Source organism: Phocoena sinus, chromosome 8, assembly GCF_008692025.1.
Source record: "Phocoena sinus isolate mPhoSin1 chromosome 8, mPhoSin1.pri, whole genome shotgun sequence".
In the NCBI taxonomy this organism is placed as follows: domain Eukaryota; kingdom Metazoa; phylum Chordata; class Mammalia; order Artiodactyla; family Phocoenidae; genus Phocoena; species Phocoena sinus.
The window spans coordinates 109,315,418-109,339,544 of NC_045770.1; the positions used below are offsets into that span (position 1 = coordinate 109,315,418).

The 24,127-nt window shown below is 64.0% G+C and overlaps 1 protein-coding gene across 3 annotated transcripts; it reads left to right on the forward strand.

Moving 5' to 3' along the window:
- The first annotated feature begins 5,349 nt into the window (after positions 1 to 5,349).
- DUSP8 (dual specificity phosphatase 8) lies at positions 5,350 to 22,224 on the forward strand. 3 transcript variants are annotated; one of them, XM_032641522.1, is made up of 7 exons: positions 5,350 to 5,435; positions 11,389 to 11,726; positions 13,144 to 13,282; positions 17,422 to 17,588; positions 18,121 to 18,280; positions 18,430 to 18,553; positions 18,802 to 22,224. In XM_032641522.1, exons 2-7 carry the CDS (start codon positions 11,496 to 11,498, stop codon positions 19,844 to 19,846), a joined length of 1,866 nt encoding a protein of 621 aa, XP_032497413.1. In that variant the 5' UTR covers positions 5,350 to 5,435; positions 11,389 to 11,495; the 3' UTR covers positions 19,847 to 22,224. The 3 variants fall into 3 exon arrangements, with proteins under 3 accessions (XP_032497413.1, XP_032497412.1, XP_032497414.1); XM_032641521.1 differs by lacking the exon at positions 5,350 to 5,435 and having other exon boundaries at positions 8,886 to 11,726; XM_032641523.1 differs by lacking the exons at positions 5,350 to 5,435; positions 11,389 to 11,726; positions 13,144 to 13,282 and adding an exon at positions 15,261 to 15,388.
- The last annotated feature ends 1,903 nt before the right edge of the window (positions 22,225 to 24,127 follow it).

Sequence of the window (24,127 nt, forward strand, 5' to 3'; positions counted from 1 at the left end):
TGAGGGTTTAGTCGGGACAGAGTGTCGGTTTGGGAGGATGAACAAGTTCTGGGGACGATGGTGGTGATGGTTGCCCAACAATGTGAACGTGCTCCATGCCATCAAATTGTGCACTTAGACACGGCCAAGATGGTAAGTTTTACGTTACGTATATTTTACCACAATAAAGAGTCAACAAAAAAGTCAATTTTATGGCACAATGATTGTAACCATTAACTAAAATGGTGCAAAAAAGAAAAGCAAAAAGTCAAATGTGGGGGCTTCCCTGGTGGCGCAGTGGTTAAGAATCTGCCTGCCAATGCAGGGGGCACAGGTTCAAGCCCTGGTCCGGGAAGATCCCACTTGCTGCGGAGCAACTAAGCCCGTGCGCCACAACTACTGAGCCTGCGCTCTAGAGCCCACGAGCCACAACTACTGAGCCCGCCTGCCACAACTACTGAGGCTGCGCGCCTATAGCCTGTGCTCCGCAACAAGAGAAGCCACCGCAATGAGAAGCCCATGCATCGCAACGAAGAGCTGCCCCCGCTCGCCACAACTAAAGCAAGCTTGCGCGCAGCAACAAAGACCTAACGCAGCCAAAAATAAATAAATAAATATTTTAAAAAATCAAATGTGCCTATGAATCTCCCAGAGTTGTTAAAACACAGATTCTGGCTCAGCAGGCTTGGGGTGGGCTCTGAGGGTCTGCGTTTCAACAGGCTCACAGGTGAGGCTGACACAGCTGGTCCGGGATGACTATGAGTTACGAGTTAGGTGGCGCTAGGAGATATCTACTAGAATGTTCCTCGCAGCACTGCTTCATGTAGGAAAACAAGCCAAACGTCGACAGAGGGAATCTATTCATCAACGGAAACCTGCACAACAGCTACAATGGACGGACGAGCCTCAACTGCATCAACAAAGATGAACAGACTACAACGTGAAAAAAAGCAAACCGAAAAAGAACAGTTACTACGATTCTTACATGTAAATATCTTAAAGCGTGCAAGATAATACCATGTGGTGTACATGGGACTTAAACATGCAGCAAAATGATAAAGACAGAGCCAGGAAGACACTTGCCATCACGAGTGGAGGCCGTCTCTGGACAGAGGGGCAGGAGAGGTCCAGGGAGCCCGCGGGGGTCTGCACTGTTGCTTTCTAACCTGAAGCAAAATGGGAAAATGCTGACATGTTTGGGTCTCGGGGTTATAGGTGTTTGTTATATCATTCTCTGTATTTACTTGTACATTCTAAAAATGTCATAAGATACTAGGAAAGAAAATAATCTGAAATGTGTTAGTAAAAGCATAAGAAGGAGGACTTCCCTGGTGGTCCAGTGGTTAAGACTCCTCGCTTCCGCTGCAGGGTCACTGGTTGGATCCCTGGTCAGGGAACTAAGATCCTGCAGGCCCTGAGGAGTGGCAAAAAAAAGCATATAGAAGGATGCTGCTTCACTGCGCTGCTTTTAATAGCCAAGGTATGGAAAGAATCTAACGCATAAAAATGGAGAATTGGTTCAAGGATCACCGCACACCCACAAAATACAATACCACAGACATTTACAATCAGGTTGTGGGACACGGAAACGTGGATGAGCCTCAAAAGTATTGCCTTGAGTGAAAAAAGCCAGACACAAAAGAATACACACCTCCTGTCTCCGTGTCTATGAAGTTCAAGAACAGGCAACATTAACTGATGGGGATCTTCAGGAGGGCAGGGGAGAACGGGCTGGGAAGGGTCGCGAGGGAACTTTCTATGACTTGTTACGCCACGGATACAGGTATACTTATTTGTTGAAACACTGAGTTGGGAGTCAGCAGGAAAAAAGGAACCCCGCTTTTCCTTTGCCCGGAAAGCAACTTTAAGAAATGCCCGGGAGGGCGCGGTCCCGCGGCGAGGCGGGCGCAGGCGGCCGGCAGGGGGCGCGCACGGACCGCGCGGACGACCGCGCTCGCACCTGCCGGCCGGGGGCGCGGGTCCCTCGGGGGCTGCGGGCTGCGAGCGCGCAGGGCAGGCCTGGCCGGACCTGAGCCCTCGCGGCCGCGGCTCCTCCCCGGCCCCGTGCAGGGCCCTGCTCCACCCTGGGGACCCTGAGGCGGCGGCCGCGATCACCTGCCCGGCTTGGACTTTGACCCGCCTGGCGCGGCTGCCCCAGCCGGAGGCCGGGCCCCGCTGGGGAGACGTAACCCCCGCGAGGCGTTCCTGCCCCTCCACAGCCGCGCCCCGCGGAGATGCTGGCTCCCCGCGCTGACCTGGGCAGGTCTGGGGGCGTGAGCGGCAGGGACCACCGCCCAGACAAGGCGCCTAGACCGCTGGCCCTCCGCCTGGGCGGAGTAGGGTGGGGTGGCGAAGGGAGAAGGGATAGAGTCTAGCCCCGGACTGCAGAGAACCCAGGGCCAGAGCTGGTGGCCTTGGAAGTCACTGTCCTCACCAGAGTGGGTACCACTGCCCCATCGTTTTGCACGAGAAATGACCCTTAGGATTATAAAATAATCCTGGCCTGGGAATTCCCTGGGGGTCCAGCGGTTAGGACTCCGCGCTTTCACTGCTGAGGGTGCGGGTTCAATCCCTGGTCGGTGGAACTAAGATCCCTCAAGACGCGAGGTGAAGCCAAAAAACTGAAATGAAATGAAATAAAATAATCCTGGCCCAAACACACTCCCCTGGCCAAGCGCAGGAGGGGGAAGCTGCAGGCCACCGCCACCCCCCAGAAGGGGCACTAGGACACCATCCCCTTCCCTCAGTTTACTGCTGCCTGCTCAGGCCTAGAGCCAGAAGCTGCCCCTGGGGCCACATGCAGGAGCTAACCACATCTGGGCCGGGAAAAGAGCAGCCCACCCGGACGGCCCTCCCTTCTCCTCTCCACTGTGCTCACCCTGGGCCTGGCCCCGGGAGCAAGCCGAGCTGGGCATCCTCCCACCCCAGGCAACAGCTCCTCTATCCTCCCACTCCTGCGGGTCCCCGGGCCTTTGGGGGTCTGTCCATGCTTCCCCAAGGGCCTCAGTTACCGGCTCAGGCTACCAGGCCAGCTGGGGTGCTGAGTCTGAATCCTCCTACCCCCTCCCAGGACCCAGCCTCCTCCGCTTTTCAGACATGGAGTGAGCCCAAAGGTAGCAAGGCCACTGCCACACCCCACACTCCATCGCGGACCTGACCTGGCCATGCATGGGGGCTGGGCATCTCCCTGAGCTCAGGTTCCACCTCCAGCCAGGGCTTCTCCCCTAGGCAGGACCTTCCTCCTTTGGGGCCCACCTGGGGCAGGGAAAGAGGAAGGACCTGATCCCAGCTGCAGCCCCACCCCCCCTCCACCCCCCACGGATGTTTGTTATTCCTACGTGCTGGCTCTGAGCCAGGAACACATTCTTCCCCCCCCCACACACACACACCCCATATACTCAAAGTTACCTGGGCACTCCTCAGGCTTGCAAGGGAGGGGCCCCAAGCACTTACTAAGCACCTACTGTGTGCAAAGCTCTGAGACCAGAGATCCAGAGAACTGAACATGGGAAAGCTGAGAGGCCCTCCAGAGCCCTACCCATCCCCCTCCTGCTGCCCTCTCCCAGTCCCACTCAGAGCTCTAGGGTCCTGAGTGCCCACCTGTCCCAGGACGGTGCAGGAAGCAGTCCCCTGCAACGTTTTTTTGTGAACCTTCATTCAAACAGCCTCTCAGATCCCTCCCTCCATGGGAAGGGGCTGCACTCCCCGGGGGCCAAAGCCTCTCTCGGAGCCCTAGGGTGGCCCCCCCCCCCGGGGACCTGCCATGGCTGGGGGTTCCAGGCTGGAGGAGGAACTGCCCTCGCTCTCCACCTGGTAGCCCTGGGGGAGGAGTTTTAGGAATGCTTAGGCCGTCTGGTCACATCTCCCCCCAAAAATAATTACCTTCAAAGACTCCCAGGGCTCCTTGGCTCCCTGGGCAGGGGTCTTTTCCCCTTTCCCAGAGCTAAGCCCCCAGTGTCCGACACAGGAGCTCAGTACACATTTGGCCCATCGTAGATGCATGATAGCATGTCCCCTTCCGCCTCACCCCCTCCCCCTCAGCTGCTCTGGCACCCGGCGGAGAGAAAAGGCCTTTCCAGCCTGGGGTGGTCCCTGCTGCACCAGGGCGCTTACTTGGCCTCCAGTCACTGCTGGAGATGTCCCATCTTGGGGTGACCTCCCGGACGCCCACCGGCTCCAGGGTGTTCCCGCTCGACACTTGCCCAAGGTGTAATTACCTATGTTTGTTCCCGCTCTCGACAACCAGCGTCCAAGCGCCCAGTGGTTGTGTTCCAACCGCGGCCGGCTAGGGGCGGACCCTCAACTGCCTTTACGGAGCGGTGGGGGTCACACTGTCAGGGCGGGTCCCCTAGAGCGCTGCTTAGGGACCACTTTTCACTGTAAGCGACAAAGTCTGGAGGTCATCGGTGGGGCTGGGGGAACAGCGCTGCACTGGGGACCGCCCCCCACGCACACCACAGTTCATGAGACATGTGACCTGAGGCAAACTTTCTCGCCTCTGAGCTTCTCATTTCCTCCCAAGTAAAATGCAGACCCAGGTTCCCACCTCCAGGGGTCGTGGAGAGGGGAAGCGCGGATGCCGCAGGTAAAGCGCCGCGCAGGGCCGGGCTCGCAGTGCGCGCTCGTGCCGGGCCCCGGGCTAAGCAAGGCTCTCCCCGCGGCAGGCCCCGCACGAACAAAGGCTGCGGGGAGAGGAGGGGGCGCCAGCTCCGGCCAGGCCGGCGGGGAGAGGACCCTCGTGCTCGGAACCCGGACAACTGGACCCTCCGTGGGTGTGTGTGCGACGAGTCTTAGGGTCTCCGGGTGGGGCCGAGGGCTGGGACTGAGAGGTCTTCCAGGAGGTGGGGTCCCGGTCGGACACCGCGCGGCCCCTTTAAGAGCCGGTGCCGGGGTGAGGGGTGAGGGCAGAGGGCGCAGGGCGGCGGCGGTGAGCCTGGCCCCCCCGCCCCCTGCCGCCGCCGCCTTTAATCTGCACCCGAAGCCCGGGCTCCGGCTGACGTCACCTGCCCCCGAGCCGTGCACGCTGATTGGCTGCAGGTGACGTCAGGGGCTTTTTTCGCTCGGCATGACCTCATCCCCGCCGGCGGCCCCGCCCTCCGCCCCGGGCCTGTCACTCGCATCTGAGCGCGGCGGCCGAGCCGGCTCCGCGGCCCCCCCGCCGGACGCCGGAGCCCGAGCCCGAGCCCGAGCCGGAGCCTCACCGGCCGCGCCCGCCGAGACGCGGGGTGGGATGCGCGCCGCGAGCGCGCGTGCCCGCCCGCAGTGCGCGCGCCCGGGCCCGTGCGAGCGCTCCCCGCGGCGGCGGCGACGGCGGCGGCGGCGACGCGGCCCGCGCGCTCCCCCGGCCCCTGCCCCGGCTGCGCGGGCCCCCGCCGGGCCCATGGGCTGCGCGGCCGAGCGGGCGCTCTGAGCGCGGCGCGGGTCCCCGGGGCGGCCCGGAGGCGAGCGTGAACGAGGTGAGCGGGGGCGCCGGGCGGGGGCCGCGGGGACGCACGGGGCGCCGGCGGGGTGGGGGTTAACCGGCGCGCGGCCGGAGCGCCCTGCCCGGCCGGGGGGGCGCCAAGTAGGGAGCGCTCGGGGGGCTGCGCCGGGCGGGCACCCGGGTGGAGGAGACCGCCTGGAGGTGAGCGGCGCCGGCCCGCGGGGCGCTGGCCCCCAACCCGGCTTGCGGGGACACCGCTGACCGGGCCGAGAAGTCCTTCCCCCGCCTACCGCGGCGCCCAGTGGACCCCGGCCCGGCCCACACCCGGCCACCGCTTCGCCACCTTTCTCCGCGCAATTCCTTCTTTTTCTGGTGGGGGAGGGGCATGAATTAAGGACGAGGAGGACCATTTCGATCCAGCGTGGATCTTGTACGAGCCTCTGCGCAAGCCCCAAACGCCCCCGGACGGCCCCCTGCTGGGGCCAGAATTGGAGAAGATCGTCCTTTCCCGGGCTGGGCTGGAAGATGCGGAGGCCTGGGCCATAGGAGCAGAGGGTCTTTGGCCGGTGGGAGCCTCAGGACAGAGCTCGTTCCGCGTCCGGCGGGGAAGGACTAAAGATCCATCTCCCCGGTCTGGCCAAGCTACCATGGGCTCCCCCACCTCGGGGTGCTCAGCTGGCCTCTGCGGAATAAAGGCCATCCGCCAGCCTGCTGCAGACGCGGCGGGTGCTGGGGGAGGGGCTGGCACTGCCAGGCTGAGTGCAACCATTCTCGTTCAGCCTATGCGCCCACCTTGGGGTGGGGGGTATGTAATAGTCTGGCCTGGAGGGGAGGGAGGGGGCAACAGTGGGCCCAGCCCCCACCAGGTCATCCCTTCTGGGAGAATTTGCCTTCTAATTTCCTGCTGCAAAAATGCACTGGCTTCTGCAAAGTGGAGCGCTGGGGCCTGGGCTCCGCAGTAATGAGGGGGCGGGGGTAGGCGGTTCCATAGGATGGAGGAGAGAGGTGACAGGATCTAGTGTGGCGTCTGCAGTTTTCTTGTGCAGCTTGTGGGGGGTGGGGGGGATGCTGGAGGCCAGGGGAGCGGTGTTCTTCCTGCCCTGTGCCCCTGCTCCTGGGGGTCTGCGGAGGTCTGAGGGTCTGTGCACTCCCCATCATCTCCCTGAGACCTTCTTGCTCCCAGGGCAGCCCCGGGAATGAGTGTAGCATCCAGCGCCCTGTCCTGCTCAAGGAGGACAGATGTCCCATGTGTTCGCTCCTCAGATGGTCGGTAAGCACCTGCCAAAGATGGCCAGATCATGTGACCAGGAGCTGGGAGTTCATCTTGAAGTCTGACTGGAACACCTCCTGCTGTAGTCAGCCTAGGGCCCCAGAAGAGTTGCTGGGCAGGTTCTGGTCCCCTGCTGCCCACAGCCCTTGGGAAGGCTCCTGGGCCCCAGAGGCTGCCTCTGGGAAAAGCAGGTTCCATGCACAAAGATGCAGAAAGATGCCTGAAGTCACCTTCTGCTCCAGGACCCTTCCCAGCATCACCTCTCTTCTCAGGCTGAGACTGACCTTGGGGCCCAGAAGCTTCAACCAGGCAGAGAGCTCAGGGGACCATGGGCTGGGGGTGGAGGAAGCCAGAGAGTGTCTGCACATGTCCTAGATGTGCAGCTCATAGGGAAAGGAGAGGAAGGGGCCAAACCCACAGCAAGAGTGATGTGGGTCAGACTCTGACCATCGGGACTGTATAGGCTGAGGCCGCCTCTGCCTGAACCCCTCGGGACAATGACGGGTAGATGCTGGCGCAGGTATTTAACATGGCGGGGGGTGTGGGGGGGAATGGTGACCAGCAGAAGTTTTGCAGATCAGTGGGGCTAAAACAAGCCAGGCAGGAACAGAGGAAACCTAGATTCGTAGGGTCCCGAGCCTGCCTTTCCAAGGACCCACATGCCATGCCAAGCCCTCCTATCCCAGTTCAGCCCCGATCCCCGGGAACTGAGCGGGTAGGGCCTCCTCCCCACTGTCTCCAAAGTCCATAGCCTCCCCAGGACAGGCTGGCTCTGCTTGGCCTTGCCAAGCCCAACCGGGACAGATGAAGGCCAGCTTGGGTCCTGTGCCACTCACCCCAGAGAGCTGAGGGGGAGCAGAGAGCGGGGGCGAGAACATCTGGTAACATAAAGGGTCAAGCGAGCTGACCTGGTCTGTGCACGTGGGCCCCCTGCCGCTGGGAGGTCACCCCCTACCAGTCTCTCTCCTGGCCTTCTGAGTGTAGCAGTTTCTGCCTCCAAACCTTCCCCTGGGTCAGAGTGAGCTGACACCCAGCATCTTGGGTCCGTCCACCGTCAGCTCTTCCTGAGGCCCGCCTATGTGACCAGGCTCCGCAGGGGCTGGAGATACACTGTGAGTGAGAGCTGCAGTCTCTGTTCGCCCATCTCTGGGGGTCATGGATCCCTAGACGCTGAGCGCAAAGTACTCTGGTGAAGATGCCCTCGACTGGGAGTTTCCTGGTCGTGCATGTGCTCAGGGACGCGGATGTGCCACGTGGAGGATGTGGGAGCCCGTGTGAGGAGATGCTCTAGCTGCACCTGGGGTTCAGGCACCCTGGGATCTTGGGGCATTCAGCATACAGAATGCGAGAAAGCACGCGTCCAGGGCCCACGTGAATGTACACACGCGCTGTCATGGGAGTACTTGCACACAGAGCTGGGCTGGACTCGGGGAATGGGGTAAGTACCAGGCCCTGAGCTCAGCCAGTGTGCCGAGGGGCGTGTCCAGCCTGCATGTGGCACAGGGGCCAGGCAGCGCTGTGTCTGTGTACCTTCAGGGAGCCCGGGTACTGCCTGTGGCCTCCTAGGCCATGCCCAGCCAGGGCAGGGAGGGGGAGGGGCCTCCTTCTGCTGTTGGACTAGGAACTGCTGTCTCCTTGGCCCTGGGCCCTCTGATAGGGATGTGTGGGGCTGTGCCTCCCTCACACCTGACCCAGGCTCTAGGTACTCTCTCCCCAGGGAAGGGGTCTCGGCTGAGCCTGGGGTGGGTCTTAAAAGCGGGGAGGCCCAAGCCCCTACCATGTCTGTTGCCTCTGTACCCACCTGGCCTATTCTAGCCCCGCTGCTCTGCTCAAGGCTGCCCTGAGCATCTCCACCCCTCCCACCCTGCTGCCCAGCTCCAGGCCCTGATCCGTGTGTTGTACCTCAGGAGGTGAAGGGTCTACGCCGCAGGAGCTCCAGGTCCAAGGAGGCCCTGTGGGTGCGAGTGCCCACCCAGGAGGCCAGCTCGGTGTAGGTCTCTCAAAGGAGGGTGCTCTGGCCAGACCTTGGTCTTTCAGAGAAGGCCTCCCAGGGGTGGGAGGGAGGGAGCCTGTGCACGTGGCTGCTGGAAGGTGAGGAAGGTTAGGACCCGGTGGAGCAGGATGGAGAGCGGCTGGCCTGGCTGGGGGTGGTCCAGGCCCAGCTACTGGGCACCTGCGGGGGTGGAGCGGGGGTGGGAGCCAGCGAACGAGGAGGGGACCTGGCTCTGCAGAGCCAGCTGCTCCGTGCTGCTGCCACGGGAGCAGCGGTTGCCTGGCACCTCTGCTGTTGCCATGGAGACGATGGAGGTGCCAACTTGCTAATGAGTCCCCCTCGGCTGCAAATAACAATACTACACTGGTTAATAGGGCTGAGCCGGAGGGTTCCTTGGGAGGCGGCGGCCGGGCGGGGACCAGGTACCGGGCCTGGGATCAAGCTGCCCACCCCTCCAGCCTTGCCCCCACTCTCCTCCCTGGGTCTCCAACCTCACCTCCCTGCCCCTCCTCTAGCCTCCTTTCCCATCTGTGGAGTGGGCAACTCTCCACGTCCCTCCATTCATTTAAGGACTAGAGGGCGGGAGGCGCACCGGCTGGCCACGGGGAGAGCGAAGGCCTCTCCCCCTCCCTCACCCTCCCTTGTCCCCGCACCAAAGTTCCATTTGGCTTCTGTTGTTTTCAGTGGGAGGTAGCGCACCCCCACCTAACCCATGAGGATAGGACCCTCTGGCCCACGGTGTCCCCAGCCCACTGCATCCCTGTCAGGGTCCTGGGCCTCTGAACTGGGCTGTGGTCCACATCAAAGGGTGGGAAGCTCTGCCCAGGCCTGCAGGAGCAGTGTGTAAAAGGGGACCTGGTGGCCACGGCCTGCCACAGCCTTGACAAGATTCAGGTTAGAACTCAGGAAAAGCGTCTCAGAACAGCTCAGACAGGAATCGAATTGGGGACCCCTTGGCACACAGGCAGGGACCCCCTTAGTAGGCAGGCCCTGTGGCTGTGGAACTTGCTTGGCGTGGCCTTCAGGAGGGCAGCAGCCCCAGCTGCACCCCCAGGCCTTGCCCCGCAGTTGAGCTGGAGCGCCTGAGGAGTGGGGTGTCTGTGAACGGGACCCCAAGGCGCCAGCACTGTCCAGGGCCATCCTGGCAACCCCCTTGTCAGCAGCTCCGGTGGCCCAGCCTGGGGCTGCCCACACCACACGGGCCCGGTCCCCACCTGCCTTGCACCTCTGTGACCTTCGCCATCCCCCTCCCCAGCCTAGGAGCTCGCCCAAGGGGGTGGTCCAGAGATGGTGGCAGCTGTCCCCAGTGTCATCATTGCTGTTTGAAAGGTGACGAGGGTCCTCAGGTGCCGCACCCCAACCCTCTCTGCAGCTACAGGCTGGGGGCTTGCCGAGGGGGTTCCCTCTCTGTGGTCCCTGGAGGGAGCATCTGTCTCCCGGCCTCCCCCACCCCCAAGCTGGCTGGGGATGTGGCAGAGGGAAGACCCTGAGTGAATGGCAGCCGTGGACGCCCCGGGTTCTGTCCAGTCTCATTAATCGGGTCGATCCCACCCCTTCCCTGAGCCTCAGTTTCCGCAGTTTTAAAGCAAACTCATCGTCCTGATGCTGCATGCCTCCGGGGGGCACTCTGAGGCTTGGGGGTGCCTAGAGAAAGGCCAGGCCTGGCAGGTGACAGGGAAGATGGGTCTGGCAGGTAGGACGGGGGTGGCAGAGGCTTGGCACAAATTGTGGGAGGGGCCTTCCGCCCAGGCTCTGGAGCCCCCGTGTGCCCACCCACCTCCTGCTCCCTCTGGGCACCCCTGAGCAGGGGGTCCTACATGCGGGTCACCCACACTGACCTTTGTCCTCGGGTGCCCCCCACCACACCCCATCCTTGGACCTACTGGTCCCCAAAAGGGGCCCCCTAGACCCCCGGCCATTGCTGTGCCTGGGGTGTCCCGCTGCACTGTCACCCCTGCAGGAGAGGACGCTGGCCCGTGGCATGCCTAAACCTTGGCCTACAGAACTCCACTCCTGAACCCCCTCCAGCGCCCCGCCCTGGCCTCTGCCTCCATCGCCTCGTGGAGGCAGCCCCTCCCCCCCCCCCACCCATCCGGATTATCAGCTTATGCCGCGATCGGGCTGCGGGGGCTGGAGACGGAGGGTGTGCCAGGGACAGACGGGAGGGCTTGGCAGTGGGGGAGGGTGGGGGCATGTTCCGGACCCTGCCTTGCCCTGGGTGCGGGGAATTGGGAAGATGTGGAGGCCGGACTGGGGAGAGGTCTGCATCCCAGGGGTGGGATGACAGGAGATGCAGGGGCAGAATGAGGTGTTCTGGAACGAGTGAGGGTCCGTGGACCCAAGGGCCCAGGAGAGGGACCCTCAGGCCTCGTCCTGCCTTTCCAGCCCAGCCTGAGCCCCGAGGCCCTTCCCTCCGTGAGCCCCCCACTTGCCTTGCCGTGTCCTGCTGAGAGGCTGGCGCCCTGACCGGGAGGGTGCAGCAGTGGACGGGCCACTCCCGAGCACCCTTCCGTGGGTCACAGACTCCCGAGTCGAGACCAGAGGGGTCAGGGAGCTCAACCTGCACAGAGGAGCCAGAGGGAGGGAGGGCCCCACGGGCATACGTCAGGCCCAAACGCTCCGGTGCCCCTGGATCCGTTCCACCGCCAGACCCTCTGAGGCCGGCCCTGCCGATGCCCACCCCCGGGGCCTGCAGCGCCGCTCACAGTCTGCCTGTCCTTACAGGTCTGGCGCCATGCCCAGGCACTCGGAGCCCTAGGCCACACCCGGGCAGTGGGAGCGGCCCCTGCTCACTCCCGGGCTCACCCCTCCCCACTGCCCACTGCCACGCCATGGCCGGGGACCGTCTCCCTCGGAAGGTGATGGATGCCAAGAAACTGGCCAGCCTGCTGCGGGGTGGGCCCGGGGGCCCACTGGTCATTGACAGCCGCTCCTTCGTGGAGTACAACAGCTGGCATGTGCTCAGCTCTGTCAACATCTGCTGCTCCAAGCTGGTGAAGCGGCGACTGCAGCAGGGCAAGGTGACCATCGCGGAGCTGATCCAGCCCACCTGTCGCAGCCAGGTACCGCCTCGTGCCCGCCCATCCCCTCCAGGGTCCTCCGGGGCCTGGGCTGGGGCAGCTCCCCTTCCTCTGCCTTCGAACCTAAACTGGGCTCCTAAGGGTTGGAATCTGAGCCGTTGTAGAGCAGTTCCCCGCTCCCTCTTAGGGCTACAAGAAGGCCCCTCCCCCCAGGGAGGCCCTCCGCTGACAGGTTCAACACCCGTCCCCCCTTCCTTCCCTCCCAGAGCCACTGACCCCGTCTGGGTCCCCACTCGGCCCGCACTCTGATGGCTGGGTGGACTTGGAAGAGGACGGGCCCGGTGGCCGAGGGTCTCACGCAGACAGCTCATGTCCGCAGCCCCCTGTTCTTTCCCCTCCGAAGTCTTGAGGACCCGGAATTCTCTCTGTGGCCCCCAAGAATGTCTCAGGTCACCTGCAGAGAACAATCCTGTCTCTATTCCCAAGGAGTGTTGAGTCCGCACTGGGGAGGGACTGGGACCGCTGGGCCATGACCTGGGAAGGCAGTGGCACCTCCAGTGGGGGAGGGGTGGCCCGCCAGGCAGCCCAGAGCCTGAGGGAGGGGTCTTGGTCTCAGGCCCTAACCCCGTGCAGAGCTGGGATGTGAGAGGACCCAGATGGGAGTCCCCCCACCCCAAGGGCAGAACCGGCTCCCTATGGCTCCCGTGAGGAGAATCCAGTGATTAATAACCCCTAGCGAGGACTCCCGGCCAGGGCGCTCTCCCATTGGCTGCCGGTGACATCATCTGTCCCAGGGTTGGCAGCTCAGCTGGCTTAAGGGCTGAGTGTGCCTGGGGGGCGGGGCATCAGCTGCCATCTGAGCGGGAGCTGCTCCACATCTGGGCCCCGGTGGCATCCGAGGGGCGGGGGCAGCTGGAACCCCCGCTTCCTGCTGCTGCTGCCTGGATCACTGGGGGGAGGGGTCTTGCTGTAGCCCTCAGTTTCCCCATCACTGGCTGGGGAGGAAAGGAGAGCCCAGACCCAAAGGCCCCCCCAACTTAAGAACCCCCGAAGTGTGCCTCCCGGGTCCCTGAGGAAGAGTTGATTTCCCTCAGCCTCCCTGCGCGCCTGCCACCTGGCCCCTGTGTGCACCCGCCGGGAGCCCCACTGCCGTCCCCGTGTCTCCTCCACGCGGGCCTGGCCCACGTGTCTGTCACCTTCACTCGTGTGAGTGCGCACGCCGGGCTCGGCCGCGTCGGGGATGCGTGTCCCCCTGGCCCTCCCCGCTCCGAGGGTCTGTCCGTGTGGCTGTGGGCATTTACACCTGTCCAGGTGTGAACTGTGGCTGGGTGCCTGCCCCCACTCCCCTTGGGGCACCCAAGCGGCAGCCCCTCCCTTCCATCGCCCGACCAGGGGCAGCAGGGGGTGGGGCAGCTGGCGGGTGCCCGGCCACCCTGACCTCTGCCCTCTTGGCCCCCAGGTGGAGGCCACGGAGCCGCAGGACGTGGTGGTCTATGACCAGAGCACAAGGGACGCCAGCGTGCTGGCCGCAGACAGCTTCCTCTCCATCCTGCTCAGCAAGCTGGACGGCTGCTTCGACAGCGTGGCCATCCTCACAGGTGCGTCTGGAGGCCTCTCTCCCCGCCGCCGGCAGCTTGGCGGGGGCGGGGGGGGGGTCTGTCTCAGGAGTCGTGTTCTGGCTCTGCCTCTGCTCTCCTCTCTGAGCCCGGAGACCAGTGTGTGCTGGGGCAGTGGGGGCCTGGTGGGGATGAACCTCCGTAGCTCTGGAGTTCTCAGGGGCTCCAGGGACCCCTCTTCTGGGCCACCACACTTCAGAGCCCCCTCCAGCACAGGCCCATCCCCACCACCAGCAGGTGAAGAGGGGGACAGGAGGGAACCCCCGACACAGGCCTGGGGCAGGGGAGGTGGGGGAGGAATCTAGGCCAAGACCCGGTCTGCCTTGGAAACCACCCCCACCCCACCACACGCCACACACACACACACACACACGCACACACGGCACTGAGCCAGAACTTGTCCCACACGGGGAGGGGGGGTCCCCTGAACACTCCAGCTGGCACAGGTGGCCTCGCGACAGCCTGCTCGATCATGACTGCTGTCTGGTGGGCGAGTGGAAGTCCCCACAGGGCCTCCCATTCCCCAGAAGCAGCCTGGCCAGCCCCCCATACACACACACACACGCATGCAGGCTGCACTGTGGTTCTTACCCACTCCTTCCTCCTGCAGGCAGTGGCTAACATACTTCTGCAGAATCCACCCCCTGCCCAGGTGGCCCAGGGCCTGTCCCAGGGGCATGTGGCCTCCCTGCCTGGGTGCCCCTGGCATCTGGTTGCCCAGGGCCATAGCAGGCGGGGTGGGGGGGCACCCTGGCGTCACCCCCACCACCACACAGCTGGTGGGATGCTCCGGTTCACTCAGCACACCTGCCCTGAGCATCTACTGCGCACAGACGGGGGTGCTGGTCGGTGGGCACCAGGCTGGCCTTCATGTGCGGGGAGAGGGGCGGCTGCAGGCGGGCTCCATCGGCTGCAGGAGCCAGGCAGCTCTGGGCAGACCTCTCAGAGGAGGGGCTGCACGAGTGCGTGCTGCCCCCTACACGTGCGTCGTGTCCGGGACGGAGGGCTCTGCATGCCCGGTTCTGCGAGGTCAGAGGGTGTCTGCATCTGGCTGTGTGTGTGTGTGTGTGTGTGTGTGAACTCTGGGAACGAGAAGCCACAGAAATGCAGATCCTCTGATTTAGCCACTGCCGCTGGGCTCAGTTTGGGGACCAAGCAGGGGGGCAGTTTTACAGGGGTCCTGGGCAGAACGGGAACCCTCCCAGGGCCCAGATGGGAGCCCCTGTGTATGTATGTGTATGTGTGTGTGTGTGTGGACGCACGTGTGCCTCAGCCAGAAGTGACAACCAGAGGCCCTTCTGGGAGTCTGAGAAGAGGGTACTGGAGCAGCGCCCTCCCTTACCCCTGGGCTGTCCAGGGAAAGCCCAGAGCCTCTCATGGTCTGTCTCCCTGGGGCGCTGAGGGGGGTCACCTGGGACCCGGCCGTGCCCCACCTGGCTCACTCAGCCTTAGCAAGCACTGCCTTACCCTGCAGGGTTAGAGTATTCGCTCCCATTTCTCTGAGGGCCGAGCCAGGGAGAAGCCATGACCCCCCACAATATGAGGAAGGCTCACAGTGACACCAAATCAGGACCCGGACTTGGGGACGGCCTCCTGGCCTGGCCCACGGTGCCCACCTGAACCAGTGAGAACGGCAGGGCAAGGCTGAGGGGGTTAGAGGGATGCCGCCCGCCCACAAAGGGGAAGGGAGTCTCTTCTCGGGGGTCACCAGCACTGCAGAAGCCAGAAGGGAGGACCAGGCCCCCTCCGTGGGTGGGGCACAGCCAGAGAGAAGGCAGCTCCAGGACATCGAGGTTTGCTGGAGAGGGCCGTGGGGGCGGGCCGTGCCGGGGTCCAGAACCGGCTGCCGTGACCGCTGCCGCGCCCCTCCCCCCACAGCTGCTCCGCTGGTGACGTCCGGTGGGGGCGGGCATGGGAAAGGGAGCCCTAGCCCTTTAAGCGGCGGGCGGTCCTGCCCAAGCCGGCTGCGCCCCGGTGCGCGTCCCTGCGGAATGCGGGCTGGTGATGTCGCCGCAGGCGGCTCAGCCCGCGCGCGCCGCCCTCGGACCCTGGTCGGAGACGGCGGAGGGAGCAGCCCCTGCGCGGAGGGTGGGTGCGGCCCCAGCCTGGGACCGCGGCGGGGCGGTGGGGGCTCCCGGGCGCGCCGCCCCGGTCCGAGCAGGAGCGCGCGGTGCGAGAGGCGCGCGGTGGGAGAGGCGGGCGGGGCCGGGAGTCCTCCCAGGACGTGCGCTTTTGTGCGGATTCGGGGTTTCATTGTGAAGCCTGGGAGCTGCGTGTGGCTTCCCCCGACCTGCAAGGCAGAGAGAGCAGGGGGCTGGGGGTGGGTCCCTCCGGAAGGAAGGTGCCCTGGAGAGCCCTCGGCGAGGCCCTGAGAGTCCGGGCTGGGGGACCTGCAGAGGGTCCAGGGCTGCTGGCACCCTCCCTTGTCATCCATCCCCGGAACCTGGGGTGGCCCTGAAATCGCGGAAGGACTGGAGTCTCAGGCCCTACCAGACCTGGTGTCTACAGGGGGTTTGTAGGGGGCACCCCAAGCTGCCTGGCTCTTCCTGGAGGGGGTTCCTGGGGGTTCCAGGAATTGCAGCAAAGGTTGGCAGGTCTCTGCACCTGCCCTGAGACTCTCTTTAGGTGGGAGGCTCCTGATGGAATTCCCCCACCTCCATACTTGTCTGTGTTCGACGCTGAGCGCGCAGAGAGTAGGGGAACCGAGACATAGGAGTCTTGGGAGAGACGGTGCAGACCCTGCCCGTCCCCAGCGGGCGCTGTCCTCCAGCAGGAGTATCCAAGGGGCCCCTGGCTCTGGACTGTGAGTTGGGGCCCACCCTGGCACCCAGCTAAGCCCACCTCCCCTCCTGGGGACCTGAGAGCCACGGCATTGCCAGTCACCTGCCTCTCCCTGTCCAGCCAGCAGGTTTCTGAGGAAGGGACCCCTTTCCCTCCAAGGCTTATACCTCCACACCCCTAGCCTGGAGGTCCCCCACCTCTGTGGCCCCCCCCAAGGTCAAGCCTTTGTTGGGGGCACAGGGAGTGCACACGTCAGGCATTCTAGTTGGGTACCGAGCTGGACCAGGGCGAAGGCTGAGGCCACCAGGCATCTCTGTCCTCCGGAATCAGCCAGGTCTCTGGTACCAGCTGTGTCTGTGGGGCAGGGCAGGAAAGCACAGGGCACCTGCCTGGCTCCCCTGCCTCCTCCGCGGGATGGGGTAGGCCTTGGCCCAGTGGTTTCTTGGTCCTCTTCCCTGAGCCTCACAACAATGCCTGGGGCGCACAGGACCAGGACACCGAGGCCCGCGGTCACTCGCAGAGTCAGACGTGTGCCCGTGGGCCCCCCTCAGCCCTTTCTGGCCAGCGGAGGGTCTCCCTCCACCAATCTGGCCCAGCGCACACGTGCGGGAAAGGCTGCAGGACACGTGCCAGCCACGTGTATAGCGCGTGGCCTGCGCGCTGCCGGTCCCCAGCGTTCCCAGCTCTCAGCCGAGCCTCTGCTCCTCCGTAGTCCCCTGCTGGGTGGAATGGAGCCGTAACCTGAGCGCAAATGCCCCTGCTGGCTGTGCCAGCTCCAGTGGGTGATGTCATGCCCAGTGTGGGGGGGCGAGCTGGCCCTCAGAAGCCCTTGCCTCCCGGTCCTGGCATCCAAGCCTGGCCCGGGGCTCCCGGCCAATTGGAGGCAGGGAGGGATTGCATCAGCCCAGGAGGAGAGGCAGGAAGGCCCAGCCTGGCCCAGGCCACAGTGTGAAGGGGCTGGTGATACCCCCGCAGGAAGACCCCCGTGGCCTCTGAGCCCGCCCCTCTGTGGGCCCTGCGCGTGCAGGGCCCATCATTTTTATGGGCCCTGACTTTTATGGGCATCACAGCGGCGTCCTCAGCGAGGCCAGCCCCTGATTGGCGTGAGGAGGAATTAGCGCAGGGGCAGGTGATGTAAATGTGCCGGCCCACGCCCCCGCTGCGATGAGAATGGCCTTCCAGTACCAGCACGGAGACCAGGTGCTCAGGCCAGAGGCTCGCCGATTGGGCTGGGCGTCCGGGTGGGTGTGGCTGAGCCGCGGTGGTGGGTGGGTGGCCTGGCTCCCCTGCCCCAGCCGGCCCACCCCATGACGCACGTCTCTCCGCTTCTCCTCCTGCAGGGGGCTTTGCCACCTTCTCCTCCTGCTTCCCCGGCCTCTGTGAGGGCAAGCCTGCTGCCCTGCTGCCCATGAGCCTCTCCCAGCCCTGCCTGCCCGTGCCCAGCGTGGGCCTGACCCGCATCCTGCCTCACCTCTACCTGGGCTCCCAGAAGGATGTCCTGAACAAGGTGCGTGCACCGCCGGAGCCCGAAGCAGCTCCTAGGCTGGTCTGGGGGAATGACGGATGCACACAGGTGTGGGGGAAGCACGGGTTGGGGGCGCGGGAGGACCCAAGGGGGCCTGGCAGGACCAGAGCAGGGCTCGGGCAGGGCCTGGCCAGGCTGGGTGGAGAGGCAACTCCCTGCCCCTTTGGCAGTGCAGCCCACATGCCAAACTGCTGATGTCACTGGGCCTCTGGCCAGCCCTGAAAGAACCCCGTGTTTTAAAAATGGTGACGAGGGAAGAGGGTAAAGCCACCGCCCAGGCAGCCCAGCCGTAAAATTCCTGGGAGCCTACAGCAGGCCAGGCCGCAGGTGGGGCTCTCAGGGCCCGCCAGCCTCCTCACCACCCCCTCCCCAACTCTCCCCTCCTCCCCGCATGGGGCCTGCAGGCTCCCGAGCCCAAGGCTCCAGGAGCCAGGCTCCCACCACGAGAGCATCCTAGCTTTCGGGCCTCCTGTCCAGCTGCACCCCCTTGCAACCTGTTCTCCCACCCTCCCAGGACCTGATGACCCAAAACGGAATAAGCTACGTCCTCAACGCCAGCAACTCCTGCCCCAAGCCTGACTTCATCTGTGAGAGCCGCTTCCTGCGCATTCCCATCAATGACAACTACTGTGAAAAGCTGCTGCCCTGGCTGGACAAGTCCATCGAGTTCATCGGTGAGGTGGACAGCACCCTCCTGCCCAGCCCCGGGGGAGGGCTGGAAGCAGGGGGCCAGGAGGGCAGAAGTGCTGTGTCCCAGGGTTCCTGAACCTGGGGTCAGGGAAGGACTGCAGCCCCAGCCCTCACCTGGTCTCCCTGCCCTCAGATAAAGCCAAGCTGTCCAGCTGCCAAGTCATCGTCCACTGTCTGGCCGGCATCTCCCGCTCTGCTACCATCGCCATCGCTTACATCATGAAGACCATGGGCATGTCCTCCGATGATGCCTACAGGTAGCCCCTCCTTCCCTCCTGGGCCTGGTCCCTCCCCTCTCGACCACTAGCCACTGGATGGGCCCAGCAGTGAAGGGCACCCACCTTTGGCTGCCCCAGCTGCGGATGGGGGCCTGAGCCTAGCCCCGGCACACTTGGGTCTGCACATCAGCTCTGTGCCCCGGAGTGGGCAGTGGGGGCAGGGGAGAGTCAGGTGGGCAGCCTGGCCTGGTGGGAGCCCTGCCCCCACTGAGCGGCTCTCGCCCCAGGTTCGTGAAGGACCGTCGCCCGTCCATTTCGCCCAACTTCAATTTCCTGGGCCAGCTGCTGGAGTACGAACGCAGCCTGAAGCTGCTGGCCGCCCTGCAGGGCGACGGGGCGTCCCACCCTGGGACCCCGGAGCCCCTCCCGGGCCCTGCCGCCCCACTGCCGCCGCTGCCACCACCTACCTCAGAGAGTGCTGCCACCGGGAGCGCAGCGGCCACCACCACCAGGGAGGGCGCACAGGTGGGGGGTGGGGAGACCCCCACCCCCGCCCCCGCCCCGGCCACCAGCGCGCTGCAGCAGGGCCTGCGTGGCCTGCACCTCTCCTCTGACCGCCTCCAGGACACCAACCGCCTCAAGCGCTCCTTCTCGCTGGACATCAAGTCGGCCTACGCGCCGAGCCGGCAGCCCGAAGACCCCGGGCCCCCCGACCCCGGGGAGGCCTCCAAACTCTGCAAACTGGACAGCCCATCGGGGGGCGTGCTGAGCCTGCCCTCCCCCAGCCCCGACAGCCCGGACGCGCCGCCTGAGCCACGCCCCAGGCTCCGCCGGCGGCCCCGGCCCCTAGCCGGCTCCCCGGCGCCCGGCCTCGGCCTGAACTTCGGTGACGCCGCCCGGCAGACTCCGCGGCTCGGCCTCTCAGCCCTGTCGGCGCCCGGGCTGCCCGGCCCTAGCCAGCCGGCCGGCCCTGGCGGCTGGGCGCCACCGCTCGACTCCCCGGGCACACCGTCCCCCGACGGGCCCTGGTGCTGCAGCCCCGAGGGCGCGCAGGGCGCGGGCGGTGCGCGGTTCGCACCCTTCGGCCGGGCCAGCGGGCCGGGCGCGGGAGGCGGCGACCTGCGGCGGCGGGAGACGGCGAGGCCCGAGGCCCGGGACGCGCGGACCGGCTGGCCCGACGAGCCGGCCCCGGAGACACAGTTCAAGCGCCGCAGCTGCCAGATGGAGTTTGAGGAGGGCATGGTGGAGGGGCGCGCGCGCGGCGAGGAACGGGCCGCCCTGGGCAAGCAGGCCAGCTTCTCGGGCAGTGCGGAGGTCATCGAGGTGTCCTGACCGCGGCCGGGAGCGGCCCCTCCGCGGGGACCCGGCGCCCCCAGCCCTTCCGCTGCCCTCCCTCGGCTGGGCCCGCTATAAATACATATTATATATAATGCAATGAAAGGTAAATGGTTTTACTGCGATTTTTATCGAGAAGTAAATATTTCCATTTTTTATTTATTGAAGCTGTTCATTCTGGCAATGACTTGGTAACAGTGCGGGCGGTCCTCGGAGCTCTATTTTTACTGTCTGGTATTTAAACTGAAGCCCACGTTTCTAAGCAATATGAAGCCACCTGCAGTTGCAAGCTGGGGTGCCAGGCCTGGGGGTCCCCCCTCCCCCCTCCCCCAGGAAACACTGCTGACCGTTGCAAAGAGGCTGCTGAGCTTTCGTGCACTTTTTACATAAGGGGAAAAAAAGATGAAAAAACCTTTGCCACAAACTGAGCCGCAGACCCTCCCCGCCTCTCCCCCGCCCCACGACCTCCTCTCCTCCCTCTTCCTTCTCTGCTCCTTTCTGGGCCCTTCACCAAAGCCATGGGTGGGAGGAGGTGTCCCGGGAGCGGAGGAGGCACGGCCAGCTCCAGGCGCCACGTCTCAGTGCCCTAGAGGGCACCCCCACCGCCCATGGCCCCGGGCCCGTTGCCTGGCAGGTGTTGGGGGCCCAGGGTGTTCAGAGGACTGGGGTCTGGAAGAGGGGAGGAGCGCGGTGAAGGGGGCTCCCGAGTGTCAGATGACGTGGGTCCACGGGGCAGGGACTGCAAGTGGAATGCCCCCACCCCTGCCCGAGGGGAGGCTGCTGCCCTCTCCTCTGCTTTGGGGGTGCCCCCTAGCGCCAGCTGCCAGTGGGAGAGCCAGCAGGAGGGGCAGCTTGGCCCCAGGGGGTGGCAGGCTGGAGGGGCTGGGCCGCCAGTGCTGGCTCGGCTGGTCAGAGGGGCCAGATAGATTTAGGGGCTTTTTCTGCAGGTGGAGGTCCCTCCAGGAGGAGTGGCTGCCTTGCAGAGGGAGGGGGCAGTCAGCGCCTGGCAGACCCATATGCCTCCGGGGGTGGGGGCCTTAGCTTGGGAGGGCCGCCTCCACGTAAATATCCCTGATGTGAGCAGATGCAGGAGGTGTCCCCCACGTCTGCCCAACCTCCATGGGGACCTCGGAGGAGAGAGACCCCTGTACACCCCTCTCCTCTCCTCTGAAGCCTCCCCGGTATCTTCAAGGTGACATGCCAGTCCCTACTCCCAGGTGGCTTTTTGGCCCAGGTGGGCCAGCCTGGGGGTGAGGGCAGGAGAAAAGCCCCAGCTACCCCTCCTCGGTCAGTGGGACCCAAGGCTTTGGGAGGCAGGAGTGGGTGTCCCCCAACCTTCAGATGTCCTAGAGTGTCCAGGAGTGGGGGCTGGTCACCTTGGGGAGAGGCCAGGGGCTTGGCAGAAGGGGTGGCCTGGGCAGGACTGAGTCCTCAGGCAGGCGTTGTGGGGCGGGGGGGGGGGGGGCGTGCCTGCCCCCAGCTGCCCTCTAGCTGTTTCTTCTACTTGTTCTTCTTTTGACCCCCGCCTTATGTCCCATCATCCCCCCTTTGAACAAAATTTCTGTTCCTGTTCCCTCTGTCCCCACCCCGTCCCCCAAGAACATAAGCTATCATTGTTGTATTTGCAATCTATGGACTAGAGGTTTAACTATTTATTACTATTGGTTAATTATTATTATTATTATTGATTATGTAAATTTGCCTCCTGTCTGTCTATCGCGTTGTGTTTCTGAGGTGACCCCGGGTGTGGAGGATGCACTGGTCCTCGCTCCGCGCCCTACCCCTAAGCTGTCCAGGAGACAGTGCTCAGGGCCACTGGTTGGGCCCCACCACCCTGGGGGCAGGTCCCACGGCCCGTTCTCCCCTCCCTCCGTCCTTGTCCAGGGCTGAAGCCCCTGTGGCTTCTGTCCTGGGGCGCGTGGAGGCTGTTGCTCTTGAGATGCTGGTCGAAGTGAGCAGCTGTGATGAGAGAAGGTCCTGTCTCGGCCGCCGACCCCTGCCCCCCGTGCTGGCGGCACTGGGCACCGGGCAAGAGCCCCTCCCTGGTCACTTCCACCCACTGTCCCAGGCAGGGAGGGGAGGGGGCAGGGCCCCAGCTCTCTCCAAGTCTCTCTTGGCCCTCCCACCCCTCCTGCCGGCCCAGTGCCCCGGCATCAGGGGTCCCCCAGAATGGACCCGGCCCCCTCCTATTATTTGCTGGAAAGTCCAGCGGAGGAGAGATGGCAGGTCCCCCCGCATGGCTCCCGGTCCCTCTGGACGGGGCCGCCCCACCTCAGAACCCCTTCCCAGTGCGGCCGCTCTCTCATCCCTGTCCTGTCCCCTTCTTTTGTATTTGGAAACGACGTGTTGTAATAAATCCTGAGATGGATGTTTTCTCCACGCCTCCGGCTGCCTCCTTCTTTGGGCTGGTGGGCGGTGGTGTAGAGGGGCTTCCTGGGGCCAGGAGGCTGGGGTGTGGGGCCTGGAGAGTCAGACTGCCCCCGACTCACTGCTCAGAGCCCCGAACCCAGAACCCAGTTGGCCTGCTGTGGCGGAGGGGCAGGTGTACGACGTAGCATGGCCTTTTTTGCTGTTTCAGGCTGCTGACAATTTAAATAACTTAGAACTGTATAAAATGGAGACTCAGTTTTGCCCCTCAGCTGCCCCCACCCCACCCTCCAGAAATAACCACGGGGAATAGTTCCACAGCTCCCTGCACACCTCCGTGTGTGTGCATGCGTGAGCTGTGTGTGGGTACACGCACGTATGTACCACACCACAGCTTGCCTTCCCAACAGAAATGGGGGTCTAGCTATACAGAGTGTCTACAACTGGCTTTTACGCTATTGTTTAAATTACTTATTGAAGGTTCAAGGCCCGAAGGCACACAAGGGTACCTGGTGGGAAGTACTGATGTGTGTCCCCAGCCACCGGCTTCCTCTCCCTGGCACCAGCGCCCCCCTGCAGGCCTCCCTCCCTCACTGCCAGGGCTGTAGAGACTGCAGTGTCAGTGCGGCGGGGCTGAGGCTCCCCGGCCCACGTGTGTTTACAGCTGCAGCTCCGAGCATCCGTGCAGTGCTCTCACGGGACACGTTTTAGACCTGACTCCTCTGGGCCATTCCAAAGTTTGCCCGGCCGTTACTATAACAACGGCTCTGACATGCTGAGCGCTTGCTCTGTGCCAGGCGCCCACTCTCAGCATTTCCGGGGACCCTCACCTCCCAAGTCTCTGGGCAGCCTCCCCAGCAGGTCTGTGCCCTCAGCCCCAGCGTCCTCTAGCTAATGCAGTGCAACCTCCCCGCAGGGGGTCTGACCCTTCTGGAGGTTTGGCCTGCTTATCCTGGGGACCCTCCCCCTCTGCAAGCAGGCAGGTGGCCCAAACCAGTGACACCGGCCAGACCTGTGACCACACACACGCGTGTGTAGTAAATGTGTGATTTCAAGAAGCAAGCGAATGTGAAAGGGCCAGGCCGGGAGGGCCGGGGCTGCCGAGGAGGTAGGGTCCTTGAAGCCTGCATCTGCAGGAGTCCTCAAAGAGGCCGAAAGCTAGAAACACCGACTGCCTCTCTGGCAAGGCTATTTTTAGCTCGAGAACATCTATTTATAACTCTGGCAGCCCCCTGGAGTCAATGAAAGGAGGACTGGAAAAAGCTGACGGCCATTTGGAGCAGTACCTAACCCTGAGGGAGGTGGGGTACCCAGCAGGGGCCCTGGGGCCAGCGGAAGACTCTGAATCCCCCAGGCTCCCAGGGCTCAACTTGCCCAAGCGCTGAACAAGCCAGGTAGTGAGGCTAGATCTGAACCCTGGGGGCTGGCCTCCCCCCTGCTCTCGGCCACCACAGTCTGGTCCCCACCACACCAGGTCTCCTAGATGCTAGGCACCCCTGCTTCTGCCTCTGTGTCTCCCCCCTAGGCCAAGGGCTTTAGGCACTTGATGGCTTTGGGATGCGGGGGTGGGGGTAGATGGGTGGCATGGGATTGTGTGCGGTTGGCCTCAGCTTATAGACAGCGATGCCATGGGCTACGGATGCCCACGGCCCCTGCCTGGGCCTGTCTTACTTGTGGACGCCCCCATAAGTAGGACACACATTTGGTGGCACACATCTCGGCAGCGACCATCAGGGAACTTTGAAAAAACAAGGTTAACTACCGGGCCTGAAGGTACACAGTACGCCTGGGGTCACACAGAGAGGTCACCGGTAGAGAGAGACAGAGTGTGGGCCTGGGGTTCTGCTTGTATTGGGTTCGAGCGGGGGGTGCCTAGGGTTTCGCGGGTTCACTCTTTATTGGTAAATTAAG